The following is a 21,106-nucleotide window of genomic DNA, read 5'->3' as shown; positions in this document are numbered from 1 at the left end:
CGCACCAATTAACTGTGGTTTTGTCTTGATGTAAAAGATTTAGAAGTTACAATATAAAACTTTTCTAAAATAATGAACCTGCAGGTTCAGTAGTCAGATAGCAACAGTTATATAAAAGAGGCATGGTGCGAGTATAGGAGCACATGCCTAAATTCAACCATTGTCTAAACAGATGAATAAATTATATTAAAGATGAATCAGTCTATTTTTTATTTTGTATATCTGTCAATTTATTTCCGTTTTTCTCGCGGATGGATTCGCAGGCTATTGGTAGTGAGTAATAATGTTATAATTAATTTAAAAAGGTGAACTATAAACTATGTGTAAACAAATAAAAAAAGTAAAACATGTGCACGTGAAAAAGAACTAGTCAGAAAAAAGCCACAGAAGAATAATAATTGACAAGTCACCAATCCATGCATTGGCTTGCTGTTTAACATGGTGCATGACTGAAGCACATCTGAGGAAGGTAAGAATCGATGCTCATATAATCATAGAACTGAGACTGCGTATGGTAACGATAACTATAACTATGTTCAACGAAATGGCTTGGGGTGTTGATATATTACACCTACGTGAGGATGAGTATAGGTGGACGTTGTTTTATAAATTCTTAAAATAGGGTCTGCTTAACTCATCCGGTGTACTTCCTTGTACCTATATAATTAATATTTTTTGTATTTACACATATTTCTACTATTTAATAACATACTTTCTATCTCTATACTGATCTATCTTTTTTTTTATGTAATACTGTTTTATATTTCTTTGTTTCTAAATGTCATGTTGTGAGCGTCTTAAACTTATAATTTGTAATGTTCACAATATGTAAAAAATAAATAAATTGAAATTAATATTATGTTCTTCCATTATTTTTATATGATATAGGGGGTATGGATACTAAACTAGAATATATCGTAGAAGGTTGATGCTTTCTAAAAATGACTATATAGATGTATTGCCAAATTCGTTGGTTTTACAGTCTGAAAAATGTCAGTTTAAAAGACAGCGAAGTTCTGCTTAGCATTGAAACCGTAAAACTGCGTTATTTCGGTAACATTATGTTAGGACAAAATTACGGTACTCATTTACTAAAAGCCACAAGTATTCCAATACATACGTAATATGAAATGCTCCCATATTTCGTCGATTATGACTCTCTTTGATTGATATGACATATGTATGTGGCTACACCAAACTGTTCTGGGTGGCAGTAGATAACATGAAGATTATCCCGGTGTTGGCCGACTTCCGGCAGTAGATGTCTCAAGATAAAGACATACAGGAAAATAGCTCAAATTACTGAACAATTTGATGATATTAGTCCATCATCATAATTGCACATAAAGTGGCCGTTTTTATTTATGGTTTATAATATTTCATAGATGGATGCATTTTTTATCTTTTGAGATATCAAATGATTTACTTGAAAATCAAATCGAATACGCTCACGTTGTTTTCTAGGAATCTATCGGCAAAGGTTTAAGATTAATATTAATGAAAAAGTTAGTTTTTTAAAATAAGGTAATATAAGAACCTCGTGTGTGGAGCACAAGAACATGATTTAATTCTTGTAAATTTATACCGATAATATAGCCTAAAAATGTACAAGTTTTATCAACACTCGTCTAACAGTAGCACATGAATTATTATATTAGATTATGTATGAAAGAAATCCGATAGAATAATCGAGTACATAAATAAATCTGATTTATTAAAATAATATCCGTATTATTACCATCTACTAGCTAATATGTCATATAATTATAATGGTTATTATACATAATTATGTTAAACCCTATTGTATGGTTACCATCATGATAATATGTGAAAATGGTGAAGTAAATAATATAGTAAATCCTTTATTATGTTGAAGATTAGATGTTCTCGTAAACTTTCTTTGGTATAGCTATGCGTAATATTGTCAGAGAGGAAATTAACAAGGAAATCACGTCAGCAAACAAATGTTACTACGGTCTATTATGAAATTCCAGCTTATTATCTCGCCGGACCACAAACACGTTTTACAAGTCACTTGTAAAGTATACGCTCACGTACGCCTCGTAAACCTGGACACTACCTCTGCAAAATGAACGGACACTAGATATTTTTGAACAAAATACCTCTTGCTATATATACATAGACATAATAATATACTGAGATAATTGAACAATTTGATACGGTGGTGAGTTTTATAGTTTGTTAAAAGAAACAATGACATTTTAATCTTTTAAGATTGGGATTCCGTCATGGCTATGTCATTTGTACCGTATGACAATAAACAGACAAAGAGAGTAGTATAGAGCAACAAATAGGGCGAAGAAGAGACGGATTGAAAATTCGCTGGTTAGTTTGATATCTGCCATGCGTGGGGTACTGAAATGGAAGGCGGCCACCTTGGATCCAAGGTTTTTATATATTTTGTTATAAAATATTAAATTTAATTTAGAAGTGAAATGCACAAACGATGTTTTTTTTTACAAAACATTCTCCTGAAGAGTTTGTGGTTTCAAAAATTAACAATTAATACTATCAAACATACTGTAGAAAAAAAATATTATTTATTAAATGAGTTACTTTTTTATTCGGACACAATTCATACAATTTAAGAATATTTGTTTTTTTTAACTACATCATTCTAAAAACTTTCAGAAACATAAGTCGTACATCTAAACTCGTCTAGACTGCAATACGTTGTATAATATGTCAATGTAATTTAATTTTATTGGTTTTCACAAAACACAATTTATTGTATGTAATTTAACCATACCAAAACGTCACACTGGTACATGCGCAAGAGCTGATTTTTATTCATTTTGGATAGCCACGTAACGTTGCTGTCCCGAAATGGGCTTGCCTATATTCATGAAAGTAAACTGTAAAATCGCTCCCAGTACTAATTTATAACTATATCCCAGTCGATAAGATTTTCAATGTGCGACAGGGCTAACAACAGTCTTGACGAAATTTGCAAATAAAATTATCAGAGTTTAATTAATTGTTGGAAATGATAATTGGATTGCTTACTTAATTGATAATATTATATTAACATAACATAATAATTGAAGGATTGCTACGTATATAATTTTTCACAATTAAACTTTACGTCCAAGTTAAAGATATTTTCAAAACTCTTCCATACGTGAGACTTCGTCCTCAAAGTGTGAAGTTATATTAAAAAAGACGGACATAAAAAATAATGCTGTTTACGACCAATTTTCTGTCGCTGTAAAGTAAAAAAAATGTATACAATATATCGCGGGGCTTAGACTGAGCAGTTTTCCCATACGGGAGGATTATTCCTCTCTTTAAGGAATACATTTTTAGCGACAGAGTTTCCTCAGAGGTAAATGCGACGCAGCTTTTTTACAAGATTACCGAAATTGTGTTTCGGGCGTCTTTATGCTGTAAGCGTCGCGAATGGAAATCGTTTCCAGCTTTGATATCTTTGACATAAAGTAATTTAAACATAACCACGAAAGAATTACGTTACAGTACAGCTGATATACCAATATTTTATAAATTTTCTGGTAAATGTTCAAGTCACATAAATTTAATATAAGTGAACGACAATACTAGTTAAATCAATCCATTATTTCACGCTAATACTATTTTCAAGTAGCCATAACAATCAAAAACAAGTAATGCTTGTGCTTCACGAAGTGGAGGGTTTATTATCAAAGTTTTTTTGTTAAGGATAGTTTCAAAATACATGTTGTTAACTTATACCCTTGCTATTATTACTATCAATATGTTTTTTTTATTAAATAATAATATAAGAGATGGAATATGTTAAAAATTTCTTCGTGTACCTAGTGAGATTTTTGATGGAATGTTTAGTGAGGAGTTTACCGTATTTTACCATTTTTTAACTATTTACGGTAAGTATTAAATATTTTATGTAGTAATATGTAAATTTTTGAAATTTTAATATCTTCACAGGGCTCGAGAGCCATCACTCCATTATTAGAATTGTGCGGTCATTAGTGACGTGTCATATTTTGAGAGGTGCTGCCATCACATTGGAAAATAGTCATACACCATAAGTTTGAATAATCTTTTTAAAGAATGGTCGACAACCGTTATATCTATACTCTGGACGCAAGATTAAAGCCAGAGCTTTTGAGACATGCACTCTAACAACATTTTCGTAGACGCGGAGCTAATTTAGTTGTTATCAAATCGATAACTAGTGATAAAAAAATCGAAATTGCAGCCGTCGTAAAACTTAATGTAATCGGTAAATTATTCTAAAATTGAATTGTATCAAATAAATGATTTATTTTTATGATATTCAATTGTCTATTTACTAGTTTCTAAATTTCTTACAAATGCATACAATTTAAAAAAATCTCAGTATACTACAACAATACAATGTGTTTAAAATTCTAGGATTCTAATAATGAGCACGAGCTTCCGTTTCAGATGGCGCTTGTAATATAAACCGGATGTGCATCCATTATACGGTAGTGAGCAAGAAGAGTCTTTTTTACTTAAGCATTCCGATCACACACATATTTACGTAAATCTCTAACCAATTTACATCAATCATTGTCTGATAAAAACAACACCTTATTTATAACATTACTAAAATATTAAGGCATATCTTTCGAATAAAATATTAATTGATACGTTTGATATAGACGAAGCTTTTGAGCTGCAACCGGAATCAGTTTGTAAATCTTAGTGTAACAAGTGTAGCGTGTCAGTGGCGGAATGTAATGTCCAACAGAGAACAAAGGCATTTCCAAGCGGTGCAACAGTGAAGCATTTAGCTGTCATTAGTTCACCATATAACGAAGGATTTTGTACAGTATTATCATTCTAACGGGTATAATAATATTATTACTATACAGTATATTATACATTATGACTGTATAATATGACATAATATTATCTAAATATTTATTGCAGGTAATGTAAATTACTATTTATGTTTAAATGTGGAAGAAATAATTCTCTAAAGCAGGGATGGGGAATATTTTTAGGGTAATCATAATTATTATTTTATTTTGTTTACAATAATAATTGTTATCCTTAAAGATAAAAATGTCAATAATCAAAAATCTCAAAGTAGATATAATTATTTATAAACAACATACCAAGGTATTAAAATGATCTATTTGGACAATATTATAGTCATAATTATAAAAATAATGTACATATAACTCGCGATAAATAAAACAAAAAAATAATCGCATTGAATGAAAAAGATATTTTAGTACTGAATAATTTCATTGAAAATATTTTCACTTCAGGTTTTGTTGTTTTATTTTTGGTACAACAATAAAAAAAATGATGACAGGCAACATCTGTTCCTTTGTTTTTTAGTTTGACAGACTGATATTTTATTTATTATTGTTAATTTGATCAATTGTTTTGACATACTAGATTCGCTTTGTTTAGTTAGTCTACAACTATACAAGATAATACTCGATACATGGCAGTCGAGATAGTCGGCATCCACCGAAGGACGACAAACATATCTGCTTTTTTTCAGATGTGTCCTACAGGCTTCAGATAAGACAATTAAGAGCAAAACACTGGGTGAGCCAGTTTCTGACTGGCTATGGTGGCTACGCAGTCATGCTACATAGTCATGGGCTGGAATACATAGTTTTAGTATATTATGGGTACAGAGGGCATTTAATGTCACTGAAAATAAATGACGGCAGTGAGACTCAAGAATTTATTTTTATTTTCTTAACTCGTTCTTTAAGCACCGATGAACATGGTTGTTACATCATTCAGTTACGTGCAGCTTTATTTAAGAACAAGTGTGGCATTAAAATATTTTAATTTTAACACCTATATAGTGTCATGAAAGGGGGTCGTCCACAAATCGTAGCTGCATATACATGGCGGGTAGAGATGGAGTAATTCAAATCGTACTTCAATGGTACGTAACAATTTACATCAATTCCCAACCCCTCGTCAAGACTTAATAATAATAATAACGTTATAATATTTTTATACTGAATCCAACTGAATTTCGATAATAAATTGAATAACATGCCTATAGTTCTTTCTTCGTATGTATTCAATAATTATTAATGGTTTATAGAAAGTCGCATTAAAAATCTGTTCTGGTATAGTGGAAAATTTAAGTCTCATTATAGGAATTATTATTACGTTTAACATGCCGACGGCAGTAACTAGGTAGGTACTCAGAATTAATTAAATAAAAATATCGATTTATATCGTGACACTTTCCGGAATATTTGTGAGTATGACACCACTACTTAGACAAATAAATATGCATGTTGCATGAGAAAAAAGTAATAATACATTACAATGATTGAATATTTTTCATTACATTACTTACAGTAGCATAGAACCGAGTTGTTACTATTTGCATTGTAATAAATTTATTTAATTTTAATAATAATTTGTTAGAGTTATTTAAGACTCAGTTAACATAAAACAGAACATTATTAATGTAAACCTCTTAGTAGAATAAGTTAAACAATTAAGGGGAATATTTCACCAACAATGTTTAATTTATTATTTTAATGAATGTGATAATAGTTTATCTGGCACGTTTGTAGAATAATATGATTTTGGATGCGAATTTAAGATTTTTAGTCTTGTTACAATCCATATAGAATTTTATCCACCACATTCATGTGTATTTTTCTATAACAAAGGCTCTATTCACGTAGGTCTTTTTATTCTTCAGGTGCCATTTGTGATAAACATATTGTGTAAAATGAAATCATTTTTGTACATGCTGTATCACACTGGAAAAAAAGCGTTTATTCAGCTGTCTCTTTGCTCATCAAAACTCAAAATAAAAATAAATGTCTATGAAGCTAACCAGGCAAATCAAAGAGTAGAAAATATACATGAACCTTCAACCACATGACTAAATTTGTTTGTATGTAAGCCAAATAGTTTAGTCTACTACATTACTGACATTGGCAATTAAAAATCATAAAATATTCAAACGTAACAAATTTTCCCGCACGCCCACATACACATCGACTGCTGACTAGATAATCATTGTTGTAATTACCAGATTTAAATGGCATGCTAATTATATCGAATGGTCACCTAGTCGCTACGCGCGTCTTTAGCGTCCAATGTATTAAGACGACTAGCCGATGAAACTCAACCCGATGTCAGGTGGGTGAGCATTACCATACGCAGTCCGTGTAGATTGTGTACTATCTTGGCATGTATATAATATATTATATAAAACTGAGTAAGGCGGTGGTTTCCACTGACACTTACTAGCCTTTGATGGGTCATTACATCGAGTCATATTGGGCGCACAGACTTAGTGGTAATTAATAAATTCTTCATTAATTTTCCTGAATATGTAACCAAAACGTTATTACTTGAATTTTGAAAGATGTTCGATTTTTAGTAGGATTTATGAAGTTTTAAAAAAATAGTATTTGGTTTAATATAGATGAATATCTGGAGCTGAAGTTTATGATAATATTTTATTAAAATTATTTAAACCTAATATATTGCAGAAAAAATGTTGTATTTCTGTTTGTTTATTTTTTAAATGGTCACGAACAATCGCTACAGATAAAGATAAAATTTTAAATCGTTATTCATACGGAGAAGGGAAAATTTTCACAATGTTTATTTTCCTCGTTGAATTTATATCTAGCGGATTATCAATAACGGACCAGGGTGTGTCAGCGCGGAACGTTCCTAGCTTATTAAAAATGTAAACACGCCGGTGGAAAGATATTTTATCAGATTTCTGTTGTTGTTTTTGTTGTCCATTTTTGTAAACAGACAGCGAGTGTTTGTCTATTTCTATCGAATCTATAAAATGTTTTCGTGTACGTAATGTTTCTTGTTTGGCTAAAAAAAACACAGTAAAGTAATTTATATTTCTAAATTTGAATTTATTTAGGTACCAACTCTAAAGTGGTTTTAATTACATAATAACTATTATAAGCTGTAATACATATTGTATAGTGATACCTGTCATAACACATGATGAAATTAACAATACAGATTTCTAGTATAAGCCTAATATAAAAACGACGGCATAGCCATTTATCCATTAACTTGCGTGATAGAATAATTAATTTCGAGGAATCCCTTTGAATCAGAATTCCTTCCAGTAATCTTCATTTTAACGTTAAAAAGAATTTCAGTATATATTATTTAAAAAATTGACAATGTCCAATCCTAATAAGCTCATATGGTCCTCTACAGAGTGGAAGTATGTATTAACAAATTTTGTTTTTTTACTTACGAGAAATGGATGTTAGCCACCTGTTCAACCTATTAGGTACATACTCCAAACACAAATTGAAAATCGATACATGTATTTACCATACACAAAATTCAAATTTTGACTCATGACGTTATAAACCGACGCGTAATCAGCTCAGTTATTGTGGGCGTAAATACAATTTAGCTATAAATAAGTACTATGTTTTTATTCAACGACTAATTCACAAGATTTGAGACATTTTTTATTGGACATAAATAGCTTGAAAATACGTCAGATATATGCCTACTAGAACTAGAATAACTGTCAACCACTTTAATACTATTAATTAATGTCATCATAATCAGATAAGGCGCACCTGGCTTAATTGGTAAAGCACGATGCGGGTTCAAGTTCCACGGACGTCGTATTTTTTTCATTTTTTTTCTAGTTAGTATAATAATATATGTGTTTTTAAACTATGTGTATATTTGTATATTTTTTTTCAAAATAACATATCGTATTAAATTATACAAATTCGACGTTCAATATTACTATCAATATAATAAAATTTTATCATGTATCGTCGAATACTTATCTATTCTTAATATAAATGATAATACAACACTTCATATTAATAGAAGTAGAATATTTTGTTTCAACTGTTTCTTCAACTTTTTTCAAATTCTTTCTAGAATTATTAATGTCCGGACGTATCTAAAATATAAATGGGATATTGTTTACTACCGTATACCGCACTAAAATGAAAAAGAAATATGTATGTATTATATAAAAATAGTATATAAGTATCGCAGTGATTGCTTCGAATAATATATTGGTCAAACACTATGAAATATTTTGTTTTTAAATAATAAATTTAAAACAATGATTTTTAAAGTAATTTATATAACTTAATTGTAAAATATTCTTAATTGAAACGTTGTTCAACATGTTTCATAAATAATTGAATTAAAATGGCTAAAGTCTATAATCTTAAATAATAACTACTGGTATATTTATTAAAATTTTATTTTGATTTCCAGTAGAAATAATAAAGTTCACGAGGAAAAATTAAAAAAAAGTATATTGCCGAAATACTGTAAAATGTTATCCTTTATGTTTTGAAGGTAATTTATAATAATATAGTAAGATTTGAAAGTAAGTTTAGATGTTAGTCGTAGCTGTTTTTATTTTTTTGTTGTAGTTTTTTTGTGATGATTTATTTAATTGTATTTTTGTATTCAAAAGAAATAGTAGAGTAAATAGTGAGTTATGTGAAAAGAAATCGGTCATCAATTCAATTCAGATTGCCTAATAATTGTAATTTTGCTATCCAAAATCCATTTTCATACTTTCATACATTTATAATTGACAGAAATTATGTTCAATTTCATGTATTTATTACTCATCTAGTAATATTTATGCATTCATTGCATATTCATAATATAATTGATGCAACGTTATTCAAATACAGTAGATGGCATAAATATATCAGAAATGTAAAAAAAATCTTTTCATTTATTACAGGCTTGCAATATTGTTTGTAAACCTTAATAAAATGTTAACTTTTATTTTTTTATTTTTACGACATAATCTTATTTTTATTCTTCAATCTAAAGTAAAATGTGGTTAAATATTTGTACGCTATATTTATAAAAAGTTACTCAATTCAGTATTTAGGTCCTTATAAAATATTGTTATAATCAAACATAATTAAATGTCCTTTTACTTTCTCAGCCACATCATCCTTTCGCAACAATTCTACGAAGTCATTCAGTTCAACGATATTGCCAATAGCAAAAATTAATATTTTTCCTATAAAGTAAATAAACAAAAAGATGTGTTTATAGTAAAATGGTGTAAGCAACTCACTCTGTAGGCAGTCGGCGTTGAGTAGGTCTTTGCATTTCTCGTGGCACTTAACTCCGCACTCAGTACACCTGACTCCTTGCCGGGCAATCCCCCAAAGAAGGCCTTCGCATTCATAGCAGTACGTTGGCGATGTAGCGGTCCACAGTACGAAGTTATGAGGAGTCGTCGAAGAGATCGGGTAGATGAGAGCTTGGAGTGTTTTCTTGTACACGTGCATTTTCTGTGAGAATAGGTTAACGTATTAATTGAGTCAAGATTTACTTAGTAAAATTCCATTCTACGAAATGTTAACATAAATTATATTAAATTCTACAGCATGTTTTTAAGTCGATAACTAGTTTGACTGTAAAACCATTAACCATTATCAAGACTACGTAAAAAAACGACTTGTCTAAGCTTATGAATAAAACTGAGAATGAGACGGCATGATATCTCTCCCTCACCCTGCGAATCACAATAATTTAAAACTATTAATTTACTTTCCTACTTGTAACATTATAATTTAATACTCTATTAAAAAATATTATAAGTTGGTATTCAAGAAAGCAGGCAATATTCCAGAATAGTCTCAGGGTAAAAGAGAAAGATCATTCTATCTCGTTATAATATGTATAAACAAGTCATTCATTTCGGTAAAATTAATAATGTTGTTACAATCGAAATAGTAAATGCTTGAAAAACAATCTGTAGGATTTATATTATCATTTTGTAATAGGTAAACGTTTCAGGAAGTGAGAAGAAAAATGAGGCATTATTCACGTATGCATTGTATTTAATAGCAAACCTATAATATTTTTTAACAATGATTCTATAACTTGAATGAAGCTACTTGATCCATTAAAACAATCATTCACATGATATACATTATATTAAATATTAAATTTTATATTAAATTTTAATAAAATATAATAATTAAGTACTTAACCCACGGAATTCAATAACAATCATAATGATTATATTCCTTCGTAAAGAGATACAAAATATCCACCTAAAGTCAAATCGGATAAGTTAGGACTTGACTTTTATTAGATTATGTCGATTGAGTACTATTTTATAATGTATTTCATTTTAAATAATATAAATATTTTAACTTAGGTAAATGATATTATTTATACAAAATGGCAGATAATTATTTTATACGAGTCGTTTTCGTTAATGCGATAGGATTGTTTATAATTAAAAAAAAATCAAGACATAGATGTCATATATAACGCTCAGTTAACCCAAGAGTTTATTTATTGCTAAATTCAAGTGTATTATTACTTTACAATTAATTCAATTACTTAGTTGGTTATTTAAATTCGAACGTAGAAAAGCAAATATACGTAAATAATATTTCACAGCGATAAATAAATCTAATATTTTCTTTATCTACCTAAGATATTTACAAAGTAGATATGTATGTAGTAAGCGGTATATCAAAATAATATAGATAAACATCGACGTAGGTACAGAAGTGATATTGTATAAATCGAAAACTGAACGGAAAATATAAATCCCTGTCACAAATGAATCAAACCCACACACCAACGATAAATTGGGATTTGCGGTCAGTTTTTTTTCATACGAAGCTTTGATGTTGGCTAATACTCGTTCAAAATATCAAATAAAAAAGAAACCATTTCCGGTGAAACAACCGAAAATTGTTGAATATTCAGGGCATTATAATTAGATTTTTGTAAAACGCTGCTGCAATTATTTGCATTATAAAATATTTCAACTATGTAATCTAAATATTGTGATATCAATCAAAAGTTTGCGGTTATAAAGAGGGAACTCATTAAAATTTTGTATTATACCCCTAGATGGCAATACTTATTACGGTAAAATTCTGTTTTGTTGAATTTTGATTATATAATAATAATCATGTTCTACTTTTCCAGAACTAAAGACATTCCAATATTCTTACTCTTGTTTGAGTAACATTATAAATAATGATGTTTCGTAAAATGAAAATAAAACGTGTTGTTAACGCGGTATTTTTATCTCTGTCCAGTCATGAAATATACTCGTACAATATATCGGAGCTCAATAAAATAGTAATTCGGAATAATTTTGTGAATATTTTTCTCAATAATATTATCTTGGGTATATTTCCAAAAACTACTAAATCCACATAATATGCTCAAAGCCTTATAAAAATAACTACAAATTCTCTAAGTAATTTTACATATAATATATAATATTCTATCATTTCCAAAATGCGTGGTATAAATGAGAATAAAATCGATTATTTAAAAACATACAAAAATGCTTTATAATCGAATTTTATTTATCTCATATTCAACATACATAATTTTGAAAACACTTCTGAGAAAATATATAACCAATAGAAAAAATCTTGAAAAAACGAAGAGAAAAGAAAATAATGTTACATTCTTAAATCTTGTGAATTATTCGTTGCATAAAAAATAGTTAATTATTTTATATTCATTGCAATGATTTATTGAATATTAGAATTACCTTTAAATACAAACTATTAATTAACAGGACTGTCGTGATATTTCCTGATGCTGTGTATCCTGCGGTTAACCTATTCGATAATAGCATAAAAGTCGATAAATTTTTCTTGATTTATTGATTCTATTTAAATTATTTCTTAGTTCATAAGAATCTTTGTGCTTTTGCCTATTATATTGCTTTATTTTTGGTGTCGTCGGTAATTATGTATTTTTTTTTATTATAATTATATACCTACTCTGCACTTATATTACTGTGTATTATAGTGCTTTGACTAAAACGTTACTAAATAAATATATATTCAGAATTAACTACTAATGCTTAATGCACAAAAACACATTTTGCCACAAATATTAAATTGTAGCCTACGTGGTCTTTGAAAATATACGCCTTATATATTGAGACTTTTAAAATAAATTTGATATAAATAATTAATATATTTACCAATTCCTCGTCATTTAGTGTTGCTCTAGGAACTGCTGATGTTAATCCCGCATTTCTCTTTGTGGCTGCCATTGTCTAAAACAGGAAACGTACATATTTAATATAATTCGATAATTCTTTAGAAATAAAGCAACAAGATGAATTTTTATTACCAATCAAATTACCTTTATGTTTATACTTACATTTTGGATGATCCTTCGGAATATAATATTTTAATGGTAATATTACAATTAAACCTAAATATTCTACCTAGGTATATGATAGAAGCTATAAAATAAATGGTAAAATCTATAAAATGTGTTTATGATATTAATGCACAATAAAATAAGAGTATGAAATAATGTGTTATCTAAAAATAATGTCTGAAAAGTGGAGTCAGTTTATAAAAAGAAGCTTTTTGGTTACGAGAAATTTGCTTGTTTAACTTGCTTTAACCAGTGAATTTTAATTGAAATTAAAAGATAAGAAAAATAACACACACGACATTCATATTAAATAAAATTACGGCATACTGGATGGTTTTTACAATAAATATTTGAATTTAATACTATTAAAAATAAAACAGTATAATTTTAAAACAACATATAATTTTGGCCCTCTATTGTTATCATAATATTATAAAAAACGTAAAATGTAAGCTTTTACCTACTTTCTAAAATACATTAAATTATATAGTAAGGTCAATTTACTCATATAAATAATTATGTAATATACGTTATTTTGATGTCCCAACATGACTTAGAAATGACAAACGCCAGTTGTTTTTAATAACAGTGTGTCACATAGTCCGTAGAAATTTTCCAAATCATTGAGACCGAGCTTATAACCCGCGGCTGGGCAAAGTTTATGACGCAAGTCATGAGTCCGGTCAAGCGAGGAATCCAGGGCGGGAAATGCCCTGTCATATGAGATACCGGGTCACGGCGGGAGATTCTAAATGGCAAATATAGAAGCTGGTTTATTATTTCTATGATTAAAATTCACTAAGCCCAGAGCGATAGCAAATTTGTATTATTTTGTTTTCTAATAAAAACAAAGTTAACCACATATTTTTTTATTGCAAAATCATTGGAATTTAAAAAAAATATGTCAATTATTATAGTTTAGTGGCATTATCCTCTATGAATAATTGTAATTGTTTTATGTAGTTATATGTGAGTTGTACGTATGCAGTTCATCGTAGGATACTTATTCGTGTGCCGCAGTACGTGAAACATGAGTTCGTATAACATTTTATCAAATGACGAGTTCTTCGTTGAACATTTCACCGTAGAATACATTTGTACGTATCTTACAAAATGCGGCGATAGTTTGCAAATAGTACTGTTCCAATTAGATTAACCCTAACCTTACCTAACCTAACCTAGTAAAGACGTCTCATAAAATTAGCAACATGTTGCAGCATACGTACAAATATACTCCACGGTGAAATGTTCAACAAAGAACTCGTCATTTGATTAAATGTTACACGAACTAATGTTTCACGTACTGCGGCGCACGAATAAATGTCCTGCGGTGAACTGCTTACGTACAAATTTCCGGATACGGTTTTATGTAACATGCAGTTAAACATACTATGATATTACAATATGTCAAATTATCAGTCAAAATTATATGCTGAAAATACCCTGCCATAAGAGACATTAAGAACCTATATGTTGTGAGATTTTCAATAGAAAATATAATAATTATTAGATGATATACGAAGTATTACAACTAGTATCATATATTTTAAATTCATTTTGTCATTATTACGTGACATTGCACAAAGCTGGCTATTATAAGCCAAAATAAATTACCTACTTATTAGATTTCGAAAAGATCAAATAAAATCACAATAAAATAATATGTTTTAAAAAATAAAACTATCATGCATCGAGTATTTTTTTTCTCTAATGGTAACTAAAAAACTACGTACAATACATTCACGCAACAGTTTTCATTGATGATATTTGTAAGACTTTGTTATTATCAATTAAATAACTGAGTTAAGTTCAGAAACTTTTACAAAGTTTCATATTATTTTTTGATAATATACAAGTTGATAGTTTTATTACGACTTAGGCAGATGTGATCACGTCGTTAAGACTGACTTTCCGTGACCCGATTGAAATATATGTCATTCAAGTACACTTTAGTAGACAGTGTCGAGTTTGGTACATTTTATTACTTACTACTGTAAAATAAGATTCATAGATTTTACTTATATGCACGACTGATTATTTTATACCTATCTATATAAAGATTAGTTAAAATAGCATACAGTCATATTATTCTCTTTGTAAATAACATACTTAATCCTGTTTAGTTTATAATAATTATTTTGAAAGCATTTTTTTTACATTAATTTTATATTGAAAATGATTTTATTGGTGTATATTTATGAAAACGTATAAATGATATAAATTTTAATATATAATTAATATTTATCAATGCGTGATAAAAATATTTATAATACACGAACGAAGAATGTGGAACGAAAATGAGTGGACGTTTAATTCAAATACTTTTTAACAAGAAATGGTTGTAAGCCATTTGTAAAACCAATTAAGTCTTAACTTGTAGTATAAAAATAATTATTAGGTGTTTTGTACCAGAGGAGGCATACACTGACCTAGTAAAAATACAGTGTTTTTGGTTTTAGTGATATAAGAACCTAAGATTTCAACTACCCTTTCTGTCAGAAACTTTGTCTATTGAGAGATTATGTCAAAAGAATCCAATAATTTTATATATTAAATTTACTAATATAATATGATATATAAGAAGAGTTGTTATTAAATATAAAAAAAAACACAATACAAAATAAATGATAACAATTATTTATTTTATTATGACTGTTATTGCGAAGAATAACTATGTGGAAATGAAGGAAAATCAGCTTGTAGTAGAATTTTGTATGTGTATCTATCGGTCGTGTAACATAAGAAGCAAATATATATAAGTAAGACAGTGACCTTCTATTCAACTAGCTCGATTAGATTCAAGTGAAACTAGGGTTTAGTTTTTTGGTACACACATTCTGATCGATAAAAAATATTCAAGTGGATGTCCCAGCTAGATCGAAATCATTTGGGATGGTAGAATGAATGGACTGAGTACGGCGATACAAATGATTTGGATATTTATGCCGAAATAATACTAAGTGCAAAAGTAAACATTATTATCTAATATTTTGTAATTAAAGTGATGCATAAATTATAAATATTAATAAATTAAAAACTATAAATAAATTGGAAATAAATTCGACATATTTTCTAATAAGCACTTTTTAAAAATCTTTATATACTGCATTGGCATAGTCCTGATCTATAAAAATTCCATAAGGCTTTAATTATTGTGCCTTTGTGTCATTTGTGAATCGGACGTTTTAGCTATTATTTATTTGAAAAAGTGTTTTCATGCAAGTAAATGGATATGTACGAATATAAAATGTTTTAAAGTTTTTTTACCACATTACCGCATTTATAACAATTTGAAATATGAATTTTATACCGGTAAAAAAAGGATTTTACTTTTGCGTGTATAATTAAATGAAACAATTTAATGTGTTGAGCAAACGGCAAGTAAATATTTTTTTAAAGAGTTTGTTCCTCCACGCTGTGTTAGACCGTATGCTCTACTTAGAAGTACATAAGTAATATAGCTTATGTCAGTACTTGGATAGAGAATTTATCTCTTATGTTTTTCTGTCTGCAATTCGTAGCATAACAGTGCCAAACATAGGCCAATAATTAGTTAATACTGTAATATTGTGAATAATATTCTAATGTAACATAGTATTTAAGTAGACGGTATATCTTTTTTATTTATATTTTGAATGTGTTAAAATTATTTTCAAATGTAAGTATGTGTACTTAAGTGAATCGTTGAGAATGCGTTATGTTATCTGCCAGAAAACATATTTTACTTTCTTTAGAGATTAACCTCGTGAATTAAAATCATACTTCTATCAAAAAATAAGGAGTGAAACTATGTAGGGGTAATTAATATTCTAATATCTACATAGCACATAAAATACACATTTAATAAATAAAGTAGGTACACTGAATGGGTGTATTATATGACTAGGTATAGCAATGTGCATCAACACACATACTCTTTTACGATTTTGAGAATATTTATCAATTTTAAATGAAATATATTATATTATGAGAATGCATCGAACAACCTGCAAATAATATTAAAACATATTATGAAATAAAGACAAACTGTAATAAGCCGAGCATTGAAAAAGCTGCTGTGAAATGATAATCAGGCCACGATATGCGTATTATGTAAGTCAAGATGGAAAAGAGCATTAATACCTTGAGCACCTGAAGGTCCGGCCATGACAGACACATTAAGAAAAGAGTTTTGGATTAGTTCAACATGGTTTGAAGACATGGCAGAAATGGGAAGCAATTGTTATGGAACACCAAACACTATATCATAAATTTTGGTCAGATTATAGACAAAACTCTTTAAACAGCATTACTATAATATTATAATAACATAATATTATGGCATATCAATAAGTTAACCTAAGAAACTACGATACATAGTATTTTAAATTGATATGTCGAAATGCAATTAATGAGTTTTATCTCTAAACTGGCTTTAACATTATATTCCTGTTAAAACAATAATATTATAATTTTTATTTTGAGTAGGTACTGATTAATAGATATTTCATTAATTTATTCTATTATAATCAACAAAATGAAAAACCTATTTTTCATATGTTGTTTTAATTGGAAAAATATAATATATACATATTATATTCGGTTTTAACAAGAATATAAAACATATAACGGTATAAAAGGAATGTGATAGTGTGCCCTCGAATAAAATTTATTTGGTTATTTAAATATTATTAAAAATTCAAAACAACGTTTTCGTTTCTGTGTATCACATGTTCTAACTTTTATTTGTAGGTGACATTATAAAAGTGGTTATCAAAAATTATGAGACGTACGCAGCATGTAATGTAAATTATAAACATTATTTCATCCATCTTTTAAGAATATCATTAAAAAAATCATGTAAGTTTTCGATATTTGTATTAAATCTACTGTTTGATAAATGATATTTAATAATAGTTCATCAAAAAAAAGTAGAAAATAAAGAAAGATATTAAAAAAACGCGAAAACGTCGTTAAGAAAATATGCGTATACAACGATATATTCAATAGAACAAACAAAGAAAATTCAATTTCAATCTATTTTAAACAGAAGTTAACCTATAATTAATCAAAAGTAATGTACAAATAATATTCTTGAGATTTAATATGTAATTGAAATTTAGGATTTACCAGTGTATTATTATTTTTTATTGAAAGCGTCGATTTTAGTATTTGTTTCACTAGGTATATTTCAAATGATATATTATTATACTCAAAACTTTTTTGTCAGTCTCTTAAAACGACATATCGTATAAAACAGAACGTAGGTACTATCAATAATTATTTATATTCATTTCATAAAACAGGCTACAAATTTTCAACTCTCGTAAAAATATAAAACTACCGACGAAGCATATGAGAACATTTTTTTTATAAGGCATTGAAATTATTTACCTTATATAAAAAAAGGTAGCATTAATCGTATAATTGCTGACTTTTATTTTCAAGGTAATATATTACATTATGAAATACTGATAAACTGTTTACAAATTTTGAGAATATAAGGAATTTGATGATGTAAAGTATATTAATATAATTACAAAATAAACACGACTATAATATAAGAGTTGATAGTTTTGATAAAACTAAGTTTTAAAAAGTGGTCATCTGTGGTTTTATAGTTTTATTATATTTTGTAAAAAATGGCCCGTTTGAGGTAGGCGATGTAATTAATAATTGATAATGCATTAGGTTTTATAAGATGTATTGCTTCAAGCGGAAGTAATTGTCTATATTAGAATAATTAAAATATAATGAAACAAATACAACATTTCATATAAAATAATAAAGGATACACAATTGCGAGGGAATGATTTACTTATGTATGTTTTAAATTAGTAAATTGTTTTGTTTGAAATCTCTGTATTTTTTTTTAAAGGAAAATTTGAAGAAAATTCCATTGTGTTGTAAAAGGGTTTCAACTGACACGTAACAACGCAATCATATATAATGACAAACAAACATTTTCACATCAAACGTTGGTAGCTAGGAAAATAATCAGGCTTCGTTTAAAGGGAAGAAAAGATGGGCTTAAATCAAACAAACAAGGCCAGTATCATTTGGAAGAAAAAGGACAATTATTCATACACATAAATAATAAAAGTCACACATATTTCACTCGCACGTATAACATGTAATGTACATAAAGTGAAGTGTAATAAATTTTATACTTCATACTCTTGATATAATTAAAATAAAGTATTCACCTAATAATATTTCTCATCATGTTTGTTCTGTATAAATCAGCCGAAGTTGTCTTTATTATTATCAGAAAACCAAATATTTTTATTTAATTTCAAAATATACTGTTGATTTTGTGTTTCTTTTGTGTGTATTGAATTAAATATCGAAATATTTCGTGTTAATTGACGAAGATATATTTGTAATAATTATGTATAGAATTAAGTAAATAATACCGTAATATTTATGGGATAATAACAATTATTATTTTAAAATTAATACAATTATATTGAAAACGTATTTGATAATATTATTTTAAAACTTTATGTAATTTACTTTTTAAAGTTGCATATCGTTTAATCGTGTAATCGTTTAGATTTAATAATAAAAAACAACGTATTTATAATGTAGTTCATAAAAAAATAATCTATGTAGTCAAATCCTTATGAATGTATACTAAATAAAAAGTGTTTGATACGTTTGATATAACTTAAATTTACTTTGTGGATTGGTCAAAATGCTTACGATATTGTCGATAGTATTGACTTATAAATTGGTAATATAATAACGTTAAATGTGTTAAAGTAGATTAAATGTATTAATATAATATATAATAATAAAAAAGTCTTACCAATTCTGATACCAACGGAATTGATTTCCGCCTGGGTCGAATATCCGGCATGCTGTCAATGTTGCTGTAAAACGGATTATCCCCTGGATGGCTGAAAGTAGAAAGTCATTATAAAATCATACTTTTAATATAATATGATTACAGATTGAATCTATTCTTTATTTATAAAAGCATTTTTTGATTATTTTAACTTATTCTTAGTTAAAATATAACTTATATAAATAATTACTTTATTGATAGAATTATTAATTAAATACGAAGTATTAAAGTTTTTTCTTTGTTTAGAAATATTATATGAATCAATTAAAGTATAATATTTACATTATATTCAATGTTGATATATGTAAGTAATTTAATTAAAATATATGCAAATGTCAAAATTTATATTTTCACAATTATTTACAAAATAGTTAAATGCTTTTGAAGATTTTTTAAACAAATTTCAATGACGAATATCAGTGAATGATTTTCTGTTAGAAATTTTAAAAATACAATGTTTTATTAAAAATATATTGATAATAATATTTTAAGTATTGTTATATACGTAGACTATCTATTGTTACCTACACGATACGTTATTAAACATTGCATAAATGATTATTTTATAGCATATATCTAGATAATGGTATGCCACATTACCAAAATAGCTAACAAACTCAACAGTTAAATTAAATGCTGTTATTAAAAAATCACTTTCAATATAATATTTCAAGACAAAAGCTAACTGAAATAATTTTAATACATATACACTAGGTGATTTTAGATATCAAATAAATATCAAAGATAGCATTATACCTATATATCTATATAGATTATACGATTGTCTAGCGGAAAAGAGAGATAGAAAAGCGTTCTTTCAGAATATTGTAAAAAGAGTAAGTAGCCGCTGGGAGTTATTATGGAAACTTCCTGAAAGAATAAATGCTATAATTGAAAACGACAAAATTGTACAAGAAAAACAAGAAAATTAAAGTTAGCGGAACAAGGCCTTTTAACGTTTAATTAAGTTAATTACTAGCCTAAACGTACGTCTCAGAATAACATGCTTTGGCCGGATGAAGATCTTATAGGCATATTGTCGGAAAAATGTGATCATTATTCTCTAGTCGTGCCTGAATCTTGTCATCTTAAAAAATATCTAAGGTAGTTAATTGGAATCGAGTATTTTTTTAA

At 27.8% G+C, this 21,106-nt stretch overlaps 1 protein-coding gene across 1 annotated transcript in view; it reads right to left on the bottom strand.

Annotated features, from left to right (window-relative positions):
* Positions 1-21,106, bottom strand: part of unc-13 (protein unc13 homolog) — a 364,668-nt gene that overhangs the window by 115,077 nt on the left and 228,485 nt on the right. Inside the window, exons 3-5 of the mRNA XM_085945792.1 lie at positions 19,934-20,024; positions 12,959-13,033; positions 10,055-10,274 (exon numbers count right to left, since the gene is read on the bottom strand). Coding sequence (XP_085801918.1) covers positions 10,055-10,274; positions 12,959-13,033; positions 19,934-20,024 — 386 coding nt within the window. The remainder of the gene's footprint in view (positions 1-10,054; positions 10,275-12,958; positions 13,034-19,933; positions 20,025-21,106) is intronic.

The sequence above is a fragment of the Rhyacophila brunnea genome, unplaced genomic scaffold (assembly GCF_057557595.1).
Source record: "Rhyacophila brunnea isolate RB1 unplaced genomic scaffold, BYU_Rbru_1.0 scaffold_19, whole genome shotgun sequence".
Classification (NCBI taxonomy): Eukaryota; Metazoa; Arthropoda; class Insecta; order Trichoptera; family Rhyacophilidae; genus Rhyacophila; species Rhyacophila brunnea.
Note: the sequence above shows the minus strand (reverse complement) of the source record. Positions and strands in the feature narration are given on the sequence as shown.